Source organism: Bidens hawaiensis, unplaced genomic scaffold, assembly GCF_021521415.1.
Source record: "Bidens hawaiensis isolate Kalapana, Puna unplaced genomic scaffold, B.hawaiensis_p1.1 tig00008841_1, whole genome shotgun sequence".
Classification (NCBI taxonomy): Eukaryota; Viridiplantae; Streptophyta; class Magnoliopsida; order Asterales; family Asteraceae; genus Bidens; species Bidens hawaiensis.
Window position 1 is genome coordinate 250,076 of NW_027491637.1, and position 15,528 is coordinate 265,603.

Sequence of the window (15,528 nt, forward strand, 5' to 3'; positions counted from 1 at the left end):
GAAAAATAGGTGGTGGAAACAAAGGTGGACGTTGTATCTTGTCTACTGGAGTTGGCATGATGAGTGGTTTCTCATAATGAGACTTACAGAATATATCACGACATACGTTTTTATTAACTCCGGGCTTCACGTAAGCTTCGGCTTTATGATGGTCGTGTTCATGACTCCGATGCTTGCAACAACATGACTTACACGACTTATGTTTCTTCTTTTTCTTAGCTTTTTCAGTAACAATCTGCAAATTAATTTAATAAAGTATATAGGTTTTGATAATAATGAGAATGAAAGTGGTTGAAATATATAATACATACCGATTCAGACTTAGATTTAGATTTAGATTTAGATTTAGACTTAGGTTTCGCTTCGGCTTCGGATTCAGTGTCGGAGTCGGATGACATGATACCGAGTGCTTGTTGATCTTCTTTCTCTTGTGTTTGATTTGAATGAAAACAAAGAGGGTGTGGAAACAAAGAGAATGTAAATAGTATTTATAATAAAAATGTTAAGCGTGGAGGAAATATTTTTGGATCTTTTATTTTTATTTCAGATTGTGTAATAAAATTGAAAGATTTGACATAGAGAAATAAAAATCTCATGCATATTTTTTATCATATATATTCTTTGAGTTTATTTGGAATATATTCTAAAAATATGTTATAAAATCTTTTATTTCCGGTTGTCCCATAAAATTAGACTAAAATTTTGTATAAGGCGGTCACAATATGCCAACTAAGAATAGGAGAAAAGGTGATAGACACTTAAATTGTTTTGAGCTATTTGTAGAAAAATGTTTAGAGCTTTTTTTTAAAATCGATGCCGATACAATAATTATTATGTGACGATTGTTACATGACATCTGTTTACTGTCTAGTTACAATCTTATTGCACCTCCGTCAACTCTTATGATTTACCAGCCCATTTTAATTTGTTAAGCAAATTAAATGGTCAATTTTTGAGTTATATAGTTTTAAATTGTCCATGGACTAATCACTAATGTTAGATATCATTGAAACGAAAAAAATATATAGCTTATGTTTAAGTACGATCGATTTCAGCTTCTATAAACTTGTTGATAACACCTAAGAGATCCTCTAGAATCTCATTGTTTCTCTTGTTAGAACACTGACCAAAGTATGGATCGTCTTTGCGTTAACACTCTCAAAAGACCTGAAAGATAATGGAAACTTGAAGCTCACGACACTCAAAGAAGATCCTGCTTACAGTTTTATAAAGCAAAATTTTCTAAACCTTAAACTCTAATTTTCTTAAAAAAGGACAAGCCGTTATCTATAAGCATAAACAATGAACTCTTCGGGTACAAGCTATGATAATTCGTTAAAAGAGGACATGAAAAAAGAAAAATAAACCATTATTCAAATTTAAAATATGGATTACTTATTATGTTAAGACTGTTAATTAGGTTATTCTCAAATTACTTAATTTTGATTAACGATTTATCGGTGAGCATTTTCATTTTCCAAATGGAAATAAAAACTGCCTAACATGTTAATCATACATTATGATATTTGTCACATCGAAACATGCATGAATAGTTTTAACTTTGTACAAAGCTAAAAAGCTCCCGAGTTCCAGTTTTGGATCAGAAAACAATCGAACTATATGCTAGAATTCAAATCCTTATACTCCAAAGTCTAAACTACAAATACCCAAACCAAAACCATTTCTGACAAAAATAAAGCATAAAAAAAATTAAAAAGAAGAAAACAAAAAAGTACATGTACAATGTATATATGCCATAACTAATCAAAAACTTTACCTTCTCCATTATGTCTATGAAACCTCAAACCAGAGGTCAACTAACTTCATCAGTCTAACACCTCCAACAGCTTACTAACTCCATTGACCAATGCTGCAGGAAGATTCTACAACACTGAAAAAAATATGATGAAAAAGAAAACAGCAGATTTGTGTTTGGTCTTCATTTTTCGCCTGATGTTTTCCGTTTCAAATACACGCCTATGAATCAACTTTGTGCCAAGTGGCCCTCTCCTTATGTTTGTTTATCAGCGAAGTCTCTAATCATCTCCTTCAAATGCTGCAGTTCATGATGGAGCACAACAAATATCTTCTTCAGCCTTTTATGTTTCTGCAACATTAAATACTTCAGTAACCATGTTACGATACTAATAAATCATATAAAACTAGAATCATATTTCATTATAAGTTCATCAAAATAAAGTATCAGATTCCCTGAAGCAATTTCGTGATAAATTTATAACTAAAATCAGAGCAAATTTCAATTTTAGCCTCTACTATTGACCCAAATTGCCAGATGCGTCATTTTTTAAATATTTTGCCTGACGCTGTGGTTTGCATTTTGTTGCAACTTGAATCCGGCTGACTAGCGCTGTCCATTTTTTTTTGTTGAGGACTATTTTATTCTTTTTAACTGATGAGCAAGTTATTAATGTGTTGTACAATCCCTCAATGCATGCATTAAATACAAAATACTAAATATTTACTTTACACAATAAGGGATTGTACCATGCATTAGTAACTTGTACCTCAGTTGACAGTTAAGAGGACTAAAAAGTCTAATATATCTCTAAACTTAACAGAAAAAATGAACATAGTTACCCAGCTAGATTCAAGTTGCAACAAAATGCAAACCACATAATGCCTCCGGTAAATTTTTAAAAAAAAATGATCTGCGTGGTAATCTGGGCCAAACCACAAGAACTAAAATTGAAATTTACTCTTATAAGTATCAAAGAAACAGATATTGTGTACCGTTCCACACTGGCGATAGGATTCCACTAACTGCTCCAATATTTTGTTATATCTGTCAGTATCTCTTCCTTTAGCAAGGTCAAGGTCCCTTCCAAAGTTTTGAAACTCGTGTCTGGATATTAAGATGAAATTTTATTAGAGAATGATAATCAAGCTGGACTATAAAATACAGATGAAAGTTATGAAACCTGTAAGATTCCAAAATCTTATTTAAAGTATGGTAGCAATCATACTTCTCACGATACTCCTGCACATACTCGTTGTACCTAAACATGGCAATGTGAACAGGTTGGAACGAATCAAAAAAGTCTTTGATGCAGGTCAAAACAGGCCAAATTGGGTTGGATTGACCCTAGACCCTTTTTGATCAAAAGCATTCTTAAACATTAGTGTGTCAAATAATGATAACTTAACTTCATTAATAACCTGGTTTTCTTAATGAAGTGATTGAGAAGGTTTAAGCATAGAAAGTACATTTTGGTAGACTTTCGATGGGTTTCGCCCCATTAGTGATTAGACCAGTATGCTTTTAAGCTTTTTTTAATTTGCCCTGACCAGGCCTGTAAATGAACTGAACGTCCATGAACCGTTCAGCGGGAGGTTTATTTATTTAATAGATAAACGAGCATAAACAAATTCTTTTGTTCATTTAGTTAAACGAACGAATATGAACACATGTCTTGTTCATTTGCGTTCGTATACGTTCTCATTTATGTTTGTTTGTTTGTTTACACATTCATTGACAGTTTTTAGGCCCGTTACAACTTACTATAGTTTTGTGAAATTAAAATATCATCAATTACAATTTAGTCTATCTTTATTAATTTTGTAGGTCCAACATATTGATGTCCGTTTACGTTCGCAAACCATTCTTTTATACTATTAACGTACATAAACGGGCACAAACACAATCATTTTCTTAACGAACGAACACAAATGAGAAACTCCATTCCTTTAATTGTTTGTGTATGATTGTTTGTTCGGTTAAAATTAAATTACCAAACACAGACATGCCCCATTCATATTCGTTCGGTTCATTTACAGGTCTAGCCCTGATAGAAATAAAACATAGTTCAAATCTGAATCAGTATATTCTACTTACTGTGTAAGATCCCGTATCGGTCCCTTCATCTCGGGCTCCTCTTTCTCATACTTCATATATGAACTAATACTATCATTATATAAAGACTCCGGTTCCCTCCTATTTTGTCCATATTTATCCATACTGTTTACCATCCTAAAATCCTTCTTTTTTTCTCCTAAATCTTTAGACTTATGCCTTTTTTTCTCTTTCTCTTTTGTAGAAACAGGAACTACTTGTTTCTCATGCTTATGTGGCTCATCCACATTCACTTTCCTTTGACTGTCTGTGTTGACTTTATTATATTGTGACCCAGCTTTCACATGATCTACTCTTGATAGTGACTGTTTGCCATAACCATTAGACCTTGTGAAATCATCAACGTTTTCCTCAGGATTAACCTTTTTAGGCAGGTTTAACGGATCATCAAGATTCCAGTAATCTGAACTTGATAGGTTGTTCTCCGACTGCTTAAACGAGTTATTGTTTCGTTCAAAACGCTTTTCTTCATGTGGATTCTCACGAAACTCACCCATTTCTAAATCCGAAGGCTCTCTTCGGAGTGTGGGACGGCTTCCATTTATTAAAGTTGACTTCTTTAATAAATCAGCGGGAGAATCTTTGACCTGTGATGCTGGTTGTAGCTCAGGCCCCTTGACTTTTTCGGTTAAAGCACTGTGTTTCTTCTTATGAGAAACAGAATGTTTGCCTCCAGAATTCTTTGGAGGTCTTCTATCTCCAGCTCGTGTTTCTTTGTTAAATTTATCATCTTTTGCCATTGGAAACACGCTGTTCTCTTGTGGGCCCCTTTCAAAGAACCTATTATCCATGTCAGCAGGAGGTTTTGCCTGTGCATTAAGATCAATAGATTCATTGTTGTTGAAACTTTCATAGTCAAAATCAGACACATCACCTACAGTTTGGCCCATTATTCTGGGCCCACCAGGAGATCCAGATATATTGGGCCGAGACCATTTCCCTGATTTTAACCTTTTTGCATTTTCGTTCTCATCAAAATGGTTCTGATTGGATCCTCGTTTGACTGTATGTTTCGATACGACTTTTTTAGCTTGATCATGAACTTCACTCTCTTGATGGTAAAGATTATTGGTGTCATCTGCATAGTTATAATTGTTATTAGTTATATGCAAACCAGCTTCATCGTTTTCTCCAAACAAATCTTTTTCGAGATCAACTAAATCAGAGCCATGACCATCATCTTTTTCATCAGGCCTGTTATGTGTATATCCTAAATCAGGATCCAACGGTTGTGATTTCTGTGTTGGTTCTTTATCATCATCACTCATGATATCTACATCTTCATCAGAACCTTGTTTGCTGTTTGCAGAGGCATCACTATCACTGTCACTGCTACTTCCAACAGGACTTCTGCTGTCACTTTCACTGTCACTGCTATCACTTTCACTGTCACTACTGTCACTAACCGCAGGATCTTCATTATTGTGAGAAACCTTTTTATCACTTAATACATCTGGTGAAAGATTATCTATATCAATATTTTCTGATGTGTTTAAATCTTCATAAGGTTGAGAAATTTGGTGAGATGGTTCTTCGAATTCCTTCATGACATCAGCTTCTATGAGGTGATTATTGTTCTCTGGAGAACTGAAAAGGGAAAATCATGCGATACTCATATGATGTCAGTTTATGGCATAAATATTCAAGTAACAACAATTATATTAACCGCACAATAAAAAGACAAAGCTAGTCTACGTGACTAACCTTCCACTTTCAGATAGAGATTTCTTGAAACTTTCTAAGTCGACATCTGGTTTCAAAACATATCTTCCAGGAGCTTGGAAAACAGCAATCTGAACGAGATAAAACAATGTTATTCAGCAGGCCGTAAAGAACAAAGTATAGGACGATTATCACTGGCTTATTGCCACTTACTTTTTTCAAGATTGGCTCAAATTGCTTCACTGATTTGGGAATGGTTTCTCCAACAGCTTTCTCCAGAGCCTAAAAGACAAGATGAGAATGTATTCAACTTAACTAACAATGAGTTTAAATGTGAAATTCATGGATGAGACAGGATTAGCTACTATGTTTACATAATATATTATAATATTCGTATTGAAAAAACTATTTTCTGGAAAATAAACAGCATTAATAAGACAATCATAATCGTTAAGAGATAGTTGTATAAATTCAGAAAAGTCAATATGATTGTATTTACAATTGCCCTAAAAAATTTATAAATAACTAATAGATTAGCTATGTAATAATAATCTAAATCCTTGAATAAGAATGATTTAAGAGGTTGTATGATTTTAAATAACAACCCAAATCAACCCATTTGTAAATATATGGGCCCAAAATGCCACACATCTATCATCATTCTTACACTTACCTTGAGATTCATTCCATGTGGTTTCTCTGTAAGAAGATAAATCAACAAACTTTGCAGGTCAGTAGGTTTGTTTCCCAATACTTCATTGCTCCCAGGTTTATTCAGTACAACACCAGATGCATTAGCATTCCCTTTACTAGATTGAGTCAAAGTAACATCGTCTTTGTTTGCATGTACTTTATTAAGGTTGCTGTTTCTAAGTGGTGACAATGGAACACCAGATTGCTCAGGTGTAGATAATAATGGTGAAACTGAAGCCCTAACTTTAGAAGGAGTTGATGAAGAAAATCCAGTTTTTCCCACAGATTTAGGAGAGATTGCTGCTGTAAAAGATGCTAGCAAAAAAAAGTAAAATAAACAAAGTAGCTCCAAACAAAAATGTATAAAAAAATAACAGAAAAATAATAATAATATACTATTTGGCTTGTTTGACTTTTAGGTTCTTATTTCTTATGATAGTAACCAAAATAATAACTCGGTTTTTGGTCCAAACTGATCCAAAACTCAGAAATCCAAGCCATATGGTCCGACCCAAATTGTTTAAATGGACAATTTGGTTATAATACTACACTATCATCACTATTGGCATAAAAAAAATCCCTTACGTGAAGAAGGTTCAGCTTTCTTTTTGAAAGGGAGCTCTTTCTTTTGCTTGTATGACCCTCTCCAATTATTATTAACTGCAACCAATGGATAACCAAGAAAACTAAATATGAAGTTTAAAAATTCAAAAAATGTAAATACTAAATATGGCAGCGTTTTTTACAAAGCATAAATGAGATTTTTCAGAAAGAATGCACATTGAGCAAGGAACAAGAAAAAAAATAATGCACATTGGATAAGAACTCTATGACTTAGTGAGTAGTGTTGAGTGAAAATAAAAAATTATTCATCTTACTGGTAACTGTCAAAGATGGTTTAAAAAATAGTTTACAAAACAAGTTGAACCAGGATTCCTAATTTCTTAAACAGTGCATTCAGTTTTCAAAGTCTATGCATCAATGTATAATGCGCAAACTAAAAGAATAGAAAGATATGCATAAGGTGCAAAGCATGTGTGTTTAAAGCAAGGGAAATATTTGGCAACTAAGAATAGTTATGATTAAATAAATATGATACCTTCAGCAGCAGCTAAAGCCTTCATTTGAGTCTTCATAGATGGATTTTTGTGATCTAAAACAATGGTTCTGCAAAAAAGAAATAAAAAGAGTTACCCTTTCTGGGTCATGATCACCAAAACTTCAGAAAATGAAAATGCTTTTTGATACTTGATATGACAAAAATGAAGAGTTCTTTTGCAATGAAGGGTTAAAGAGTTTATGGAACATCAAGAAAGACATCACAACATATGAATAAGAAACAATATAAGGTGACTCATGAGCCAAGTTTTTTAAAAGTGTTGCTTAGCATATCACGTGCAGAAAAAAAGAGGATGGAATGTATCACAAATGTAAATAACCTAGCAACTAATCACATCTACACAATTAAGCGCAAACTGTAAGTCTGCAACATGAATGCATGTAAAAAACATGGGTGGAAATATAGTATTTTTCATGTCAAAAGAGGATGGAATGTATTACGAATGTAAATAACCTAGCAAGTAATCACATCTACACAATTAAGCGCAAACTGTAAGTCTGCAACATGAATGCATGTAAAAAACATGGGTGGAAATATAGTATTTTTCATGTCAAGCATATAACATACTTTCGTGATTTGTGTTCTAGTTCTGCTTCTGCTGTTAGCTTCTTAACATGGTTTTTAAAAGTCTCATCTAATTCACGTTGAACGTTCAACTTCCGCCAAGCACATCCAGATTCAACAAGCAATCCATCTCCATTATCACCAGTTCGGCATTCTTCATATATGTCACATAGGTCGCCAGTGTCTCGAGACCATTTGAATCCAAACTCCTTGCCTCCTACATTAATAACCTGATATAGCAAAAAAAAATATTTAAATGACAGAACTTGCTACATCATCAAAACCAAGAAACCACAATAGCTGAACCTTGTGATGTGAATCTGTGATCTAATAGACAAACATATGGATGCGTACAGTTCATAACAAGATATAATAATAATAATAATAATACCATCTGTTTAATAAAATAATCCATGAAGCAACTGCAAAATTGTTGTTATGCATTACACTACATGATCCTGTCGTGCTATATGCACAATTCTTGCGGCATATATCAATTATTATGCTCGAGAACTCTCAAACTCGCATAAATATTGGTTATTCAAATTAGTACTTTAACCTAGCAAGTAAAATTCAATTAAGCAACTTAATTCCTTGATCCTGAATATAATATTAACCTCTAAGCAGTACAATCACTAGCAACATATTAAACAACCAAATTCCACTAATCTAGGTCAATCACACACCTAACTAAACTTCAATAACACATAAAACTAATAATAAACAAAACAATTACAAAAATAAACCTACATTTCCAGCATGATTATTAGCACTCGAATCGAACTTAATCCTAGCAACACCTCCCTGCGCTTCGAACCGCTTGATTTCTTCAACGAGAACAGGCGTCAGCTTAACAGTCATACCGAAGTTTAGAGGATTATTACGAACTAAGCTAAACGTTTCGTCGGCCGTAGCAGGTGTACTGCTAGGGTTACGTTGACCGGCAGCGGCGGATTGACGGCCACCGGCGGACGGACGTTGAACGGAAGAAGGTTGGAAGGTGGAGTGGATGTTCCGATTGGGATGACCACCGCCTCGGCCACGGCCGAGCTTGCCGGAACCGCCGTACATTATTACCGGACGTGAGGTTTTAACGGCGAAGTAACCAATCGAATTGTAAACCTGGATACCGTCACAAGGAAAAGATGCCAAAGAATTTGGGAATTCTTCGATTTAATTTTTTCTTTTATTATTATTATTATTAATTAATTATTAGTTAATAATAATGTTATTATTGTTGTTTACTTCTACTCGTAGAAACGTGAAGAACAAAATATCAATATGGGATGACTCATCGTCCTTGAGACATTGACAGCTTTGTTTCATTTACCATATTTAATATTTACCTGGTCTCGCGGGTATGTTTGCGGTTATACTTGGCGCGTGAATATATTTATGGTTATACTTGGCGCGTGAATATATTTGTGGTTATACTTGGCGCGCGGGCATGTTTGCGGTTATATTTGGCGTGTGGGCATGTTTGCGGTTATATTTGGCGCGCGGGCGTGTTTTGCGCATTTATATATGGTTTTTACATTGTTTATTTACATAACTGATAATATATATTGGAAGTCGAATTGTTTCCTATTATATAAAATTCTCGACAAATAATTAATTCACGGCCTTGGACCGTCACAATTGTGCCAACCATCGATCACCGCCGCTGATGTTGTTGCCAAAAAGCAAAGTCAGGCGTCTATGGCGCAATCGTTGTTATCACTTTATGGATATATATTTCTTTCCTTGTATACGCACACAAATAAAGAAATAAATAAGCCAGAAAAGCCCGATTAGATATGAGAGAATATGCATGTAATGGATAAAGACCTCTTATTTTCAACGGATGCTTCATAATATTGTACCCAACGCTTAATAATATATACAATTGATGAATAGTTCAATTTTGCGAGACAAACTAAATTTCATAATTAATAGATTTTAATATATAGTTGATAAATAGTGAAATTTTGTGAGACAAACAAACTTTTACAATTAATAGGTTTTAATGGTTGCTTTTAGGTATGTTAATGGTTGTAAAATCATTTCGACCGGTTATCTCAAACGGTTAGTTTAATATGTTTTAGATCGGATCAAATGGTTAGGTTTACAGTTTACGTTATATCATATGGTTTAAATCGGGCCATGTCTACAATTACTATTTGTGTTTGAAACGTCGATGGTAAAATGTAACTTTACTATATGGTATCAAAATGAAACCGAATACCATAGTCGATATTATTTTCTCGATCATCTTCATCATCTTACTTAAAAAAATTGTATCCCTTTTTAAAAATGTAAGTCTATAATCGAATATAAATATTTCATAGGAGACAATCAAATATGATAATTTTTTACACATAAGTGCATAAAAAATAAGTGTTTAGAAAATGATACACAAGTAGTTTTTAGAGTTCTTCCCTACTTTTTTCATACATTAGGATACTAGTTTTTGAGTTTAGGGTTTAATTTGTTGGTCACGTTCTTGAGTATTGGGTTATACATAGGTGCATTCGTATTTGTGATATAATAGCATAGGTATGACCAAGTTGATGTATTATACATATTTACCATGTTAACAACCTTCAAGAATGATGTATTCATGTACAGAAGGAATTCATAACCCTTATATTGTATTTGTTATGACCAAGTTATTTTACATTTTGTAGTGATATTAACTTTATGTAACATTCAAAAACTTTAATTAAATGTGTGTCTGGGATAATCATTGAACTAGTGAAATAAGTTTTTATATAACTTGTGTTTTGTATAATTTATCATATTTTAGAAACTGAAAGACTATAATATTATAAATAAAGTAAAACTTTATGCTTAAAGATAAATAACATAAACTTTGTGTAATTGGTTAAATATATGAAAATTTAAAAGGACATTACCATTAATGCATGGTTAAATTATGAAATTAAATGAAAGCATAGGCGTAACCATACCATAGAGTCAGTTCGCCTTCAGATAAACAACGTCAATGATGAGTTTGATTTCAAATCATATCACTAGATTCCGCTTCATATTCATGAAATCATACTAACCAACTACTTCCTAAATCATCATCAAGTTACTAGATTCCAAGCTTTGATAAGATAATCGAAAATGTGGCATGGGAGGCTAGGACATGTCACGAGGAAGAAGGACCTAGGCAACCAAAAATATATGCACGAGGAGATAAGAAACTAAGCAACATGAGAATCGATTCTTAGTTGCTAATACATAAATTTATGGATTAACGAAGGGAGGCATTTAACGTTACAGATAGTGGTTTGTGACAACAATTGTATAAAGGTGGTATGGTGGTTGGATTTGCTAGCCCGTTACAGGGTTGTTGATTTCAAGAGATTATAAAGAAAATGATGGAATTGGTGTTTTGTTTGTCATTAGTTAAAGAGTGTGTTAGTCATTTTAACCCAATTTAGTATTAATTTTTTTTATATAAGTTAGTGTTAGAGATAAGTTGTTACAAAAATCACAGAACTCAAGCATTTAACTTGTAAAACTTATATTTCAACACATAACAAATGTAAAACCGCATGGATTATTTATGTATGTAAATAAACAAACTTTTAGATTTCAATCACTAGAGCAACACTACATTTTGAAAAACGAAAGCCAAAGATTGGCCGAAAAAAAATGAACACCTTTTTAGCATCATTCATCATAACAAACGTACGCTACTTATCATTTAACTTTATTAGCATACTACTTTACTGTATTATAATTTGATTAAATTTTAATAATCATATTTATTTATTTAGTTGATTGGGTCTTGGAAAGAAAAGTTTTGGTTTCAACCAAACTGACTAAATTGTAACATATTACTATCACATATGTTTGGATAACGAAATCGGAGTGTAGGGTTATAAAAGTTCTTTCTTTTTTGTAAGCTAATCCATCTTAGTTGAAAATTAATTAGTTTTTAAATCTAAGTATTCATCCATCAAATATGCAATATATGGTGTTGAATCTAATGAAACACACATGTAAAATGTGAACCGATGATACAAGTGAAGTATGGAGTACATAAGTGTAATAGTTATAAAAAAGGGAATATGAGAAAAAGAGTTAAACGCGTTAATTATCTTTTTTCAATAAGTATTTAAGAGTATTTAGGGTGTGTTTGGGAGTCCTTATTTAAGTTGAAAAGACCTTTTTGTGATAAGTGAAAAATGACTTGTGACTTTCTAATAAGGAATTTTAATAAAAGTGTTTGGATTAACATAAGTCAGTAAGTTACATTTTAAAGACAAAATGACAAAAGACGTCCTTTATGTTTGAACGTTTTCTCAATTGACGTCCTTTAGCAAAAGAAATAGCAAAAAGCATACTGCATGTTTCAAATCTCTTTCACATTACGTCATTTAACCTCTAACCCAGTTAAATTTTTTCATTAAATCTGATCATGTGCAATACACATGAGGGCAAGTTTGTAATTTTATTAATCTAATTAAAAACAAATTAAAACCCATCAATCTCTCTCTCACTCTCTCTCTCTCTCTCTCTCCTAAGTCCTAAACACACATCAACATCAGTAGTCCTTTTCCGTCCATCTTCTTCAGCTCCGGCCAAGCCACCATCGCTGGCTAGCGACCACCTTTTCTTATTATCTCACCCACAACTGTTATCTTCTTCAACCAAAACCCTCTTAGCATGGCCACACCACTTCGCCCACTCTTGTTTGCACTGTCGGCCAACTCCAGCATCGTACCTTTTCAAATAAGATGATAATTACCAGACACCGATCTACAACAACAATTGCAGAATGATTCCTTAAGTCACTCTTCGATCATCCTTGCAACACATACTCAATTTTATCCCCTTTCCATAATCGAACTCTAGACTATGACCCGATTCAAAAGTTTGAAATTCGTTTTCGATGTTAATAATTTGGGAACGAGATGTTAGGGCTTTTGTTCGATGGATCAACACGAAAAGAATACGGTACTTCATACCTTGAAGTGATGCTTGATCAACGATGTAGAATCTGGCCGGAAACACTTTAGCGGCGGAGGTGGCGGGTGTAACGAAGGTTGAGAGAACGATAACGATAACTTGATTTGATGAGTAAAATGTCTCGAACATGATTGTAGCCTCGATACATATGGTTCCTATAACGCGTGAAAAGCGCTATCATGATTCACGTTTTGAGGTTTCGAGTTTGTTGTACGGTTTCTAGATTAATTTGCAATCCAATTTTAAGTTTAAAGAGCTCGTCGGAATGATGTATGGGTGGCCGGAAAAACCAGGAAGAAGAGAAAGATGAAGGTTTGAGGTATGGGAATGATACTGTGAATCGTGACAGGGAAAAGCAAGTTTCAACTATTGGCATAAATGCCCCTTCATATATATAAGTATGGTTGAGTTATAATAAGAAGATTAGTTTTCCTAAGAATGATAGGAAATAATCTTGTCCATTCATTTTAAAATTGAATTGTTGAGATTAGATTAGATTAGAGAGATCATAAAGTGTAAAACAAGGGTAAGGGCATAATAGGGATAACACATTTGTTGACTTTCTCTCTTCACATGCAAGGCACATCTCAAATACCCCCATCATTTTAAAATGCTCATAACTTTTTTATATGACATTTTTGTTCAAAACAATTTCACCATAATAACGAGTGTTTTTTATCTTTTATATGAGTACCATATTGCTATATAAAAATAAAAAAAAATCGTGGGTTTTTTACAAAGTGTGTTTTACAAATTTGTGTTATACAGGCAATGTTGTAAAAGTAGGTCTACAAGGCCGAGTACTCTCTGAGTACTCGCTACAAGGTCTGGTGTTGAGGGGAGTTTCTTTAACTCCGCCTAGTTACTAAAAATTGTTCATAAGTGGTCAACATCAGCCACAAATACATCTAGTCGGTTAACGTAGGCTTATTTTGACTTAAAAATACAACTAATTCGTATTTCTATTGTGTTAAAGAACGAATATCATGTTTTTTAATTAATGATTAATAATTTTTAGAATAATTTAGTATTTAAAAATGTATTTCTCTTACTTATATTGATATTCACTTATTTTATTATAAATATTAGTAAACTTATGATATTTGAAATATATATATTACCCAAAAATTCATTTTCTTTATATTTATCATGTCCGAGTACTCTCCGAGTACTCCCCGAGTACTCCGAGTACTCTCTCCAAGGGGGTCGGTCGCCTAGGGACCACCTAGCGACTTTTGCAACATTGTATACAGGTGTGTTTTATTTTTTCATAGTGTTTTTTGTATTGTGTTTTTTACATTGTGTAATTTAATTGTGTTTTTATTTTCATAGTGTTTATTCCATTGTGTCTTTTTCATTGTGTTTTTCATAGTGTTTTATTTTCCGAAGACTTTTCCGGCAAGGTGGCGGCGGTGGGCGGTGGTGGTTGTAGGATGTAAGTGAAAATTTAAGTGGGTTTTAATTAAGTGGGTTTTCAATATTAAGGTATTAGACAAAAATACCCTCCTTCTTAGCCTTTTTAGGATAATTAAACTTCTTATTTGATCTTTTCTCTATATAAGTATATATATGTTTTTTATTTTCAATCATTTAATAAATGTGAAAATTACAAACTTACCCTCATGTGCCTTACACATGATCAAATTTAACGAAAAAATTTAACTGAGTTAGAGCCAAATGACGTAACATGAAAGAGATTTGAAACATGCAGTATGCTTTTTGCTATTTCTTTCGTTAAAGGACGTCAATTGAGAAAACGTTTAAACATAAATGACGTCTTTTGCCATTTTGTCTATTTTAAAAAGTGTTTGGTTTAACTTGGTGATGTAAATTACCAAAAATGACATTTTTTATAAGTGAATAAGTTGTTTTTAAAAGTGTTTGGTTGTGATAGAAGGGTGGAATTAGTATTCTAAACCTATAAGAAAATAAGTTACCAAATCCTAACTTATTGAAAACTCATATTTTAGCCTTGATGATAAGGAGAAACCTAAAGTCCTTGTGTTCCCAAACAATTTATAAACATAAAAATGACTATTCAACCTTCATAAGTCATAAGGAAAGGAAAATAAGGAATCCCAAACACACCCTTAACGCCCTCCTTACATTACAGTGAAGGTTGATAATATAAGAAAAAAAGGTTTAAACGTAATAACTATTTTTTTTTCAAATAGTAGTTGAGAGTATTTAATGTCATCCTCATATTGAAATGAAGGTTTATAACTTTATATAATGAGACGAATTATTGCATTTAATGCATGTCTGAACTAAAATCTTTCATACCTTTCTTGCAAAAATCATCTATACTCTATATTGAAAAATAAAACTTTTGTTAATGTGTTGTTTCATTGTTAATCTTTATAATTATTGTTAGTGCATGGTTTGTAACAGATGTGTTTGTTAGAATTGAGAGCAACGGTCAAAGGGGAGACTGTTGGTGCATTTTGTGACCGTCGCTATGCAATTATGATCAGCGGAAACGATGTACGAAGTTAGGACAACTTCGCCATAGGCGAAGTTAGAACAACTTCGCCATAGGCGAAGTTGTAACAACTTCGCCTACAGGCCCAAGCCCGTGAAGTTGTTTATATATATATATATATATATATATATATATATATATATGTCTTGGTTAGGTTTGTGTATCCAGAAAGTT

At 33.0% G+C, this 15,528-nt stretch overlaps 2 protein-coding genes across 2 annotated transcripts; both read right to left on the bottom strand.

The window, feature by feature from the left end:
* Positions 1-1,969: 1,969 nt before the first annotated feature.
* On the bottom strand, positions 1,970-6,727 carry LOC143530119 (uncharacterized). Its single transcript, XM_077025745.1, has 8 exons — positions 6,670-6,727; positions 6,207-6,541; positions 5,747-5,815; positions 5,576-5,664; positions 3,854-5,458; positions 2,940-3,017; positions 2,752-2,863; positions 1,970-2,107 (listed from the first exon to the last, which is right to left on the bottom strand). Exons 1-8 carry the CDS (start codon positions 6,725-6,727, stop codon positions 2,012-2,014), a joined length of 2,442 nt encoding a protein of 813 aa, XP_076881860.1. The 3' UTR covers positions 1,970-2,011.
* A 355-nt stretch (positions 6,728-7,082) lies between these two features.
* Positions 7,083-9,089, bottom strand: LOC143530091 (uncharacterized). Its single transcript, XM_077025715.1, has 3 exons — positions 8,661-9,089; positions 7,914-8,140; positions 7,083-7,393 (listed from the first exon to the last, which is right to left on the bottom strand). Exons 1-3 carry the CDS (start codon positions 8,979-8,981, stop codon positions 7,309-7,311), a joined length of 633 nt encoding a protein of 210 aa, XP_076881830.1. The 5' UTR covers positions 8,982-9,089; the 3' UTR covers positions 7,083-7,308.
* Between the last annotated feature and the right edge of the window lie 6,439 nt (positions 9,090-15,528).

Coding starts and splice junctions, on each gene's coding strand:
- LOC143530091 (XM_077025715.1), bottom strand. CDS start 8,981: ATGTACGGCGGTTCCGGCAAGCTCGGCCGTGGCCGAGGCGGTGGTCAT. Junction 8,141..8,660: donor CTAATAATCATGCTGGAAAT/GTAGGTTTATTT, acceptor TTGCTATATCAG/GTTATTAATGTAGGAGGCAA. Junction 7,394..7,913: donor CTAGAACACAAATCACGAAA/GTATGTTATATG, acceptor TCTTTTTTGCAG/AACCATTGTTTTAGATCACA.
- LOC143530119 (XM_077025745.1), bottom strand. CDS start 6,727: ATGGCTTGGATTTCTGAGTTTTGGATCAGTTTGGACCAAAAACCGAGT. Junction 5,665..5,746: donor TTGAGCCAATCTTGAAAAAA/GTAAGTGGCAAT, acceptor TATCTCGTTCAG/ATTGCTGTTTTCCAAGCTCC. Junction 2,108..2,751: donor CCTATCGCCAGTGTGGAACG/GTACACAATATC, acceptor TTAATGTTGCAG/AAACATAAAAGGCTGAAGAA.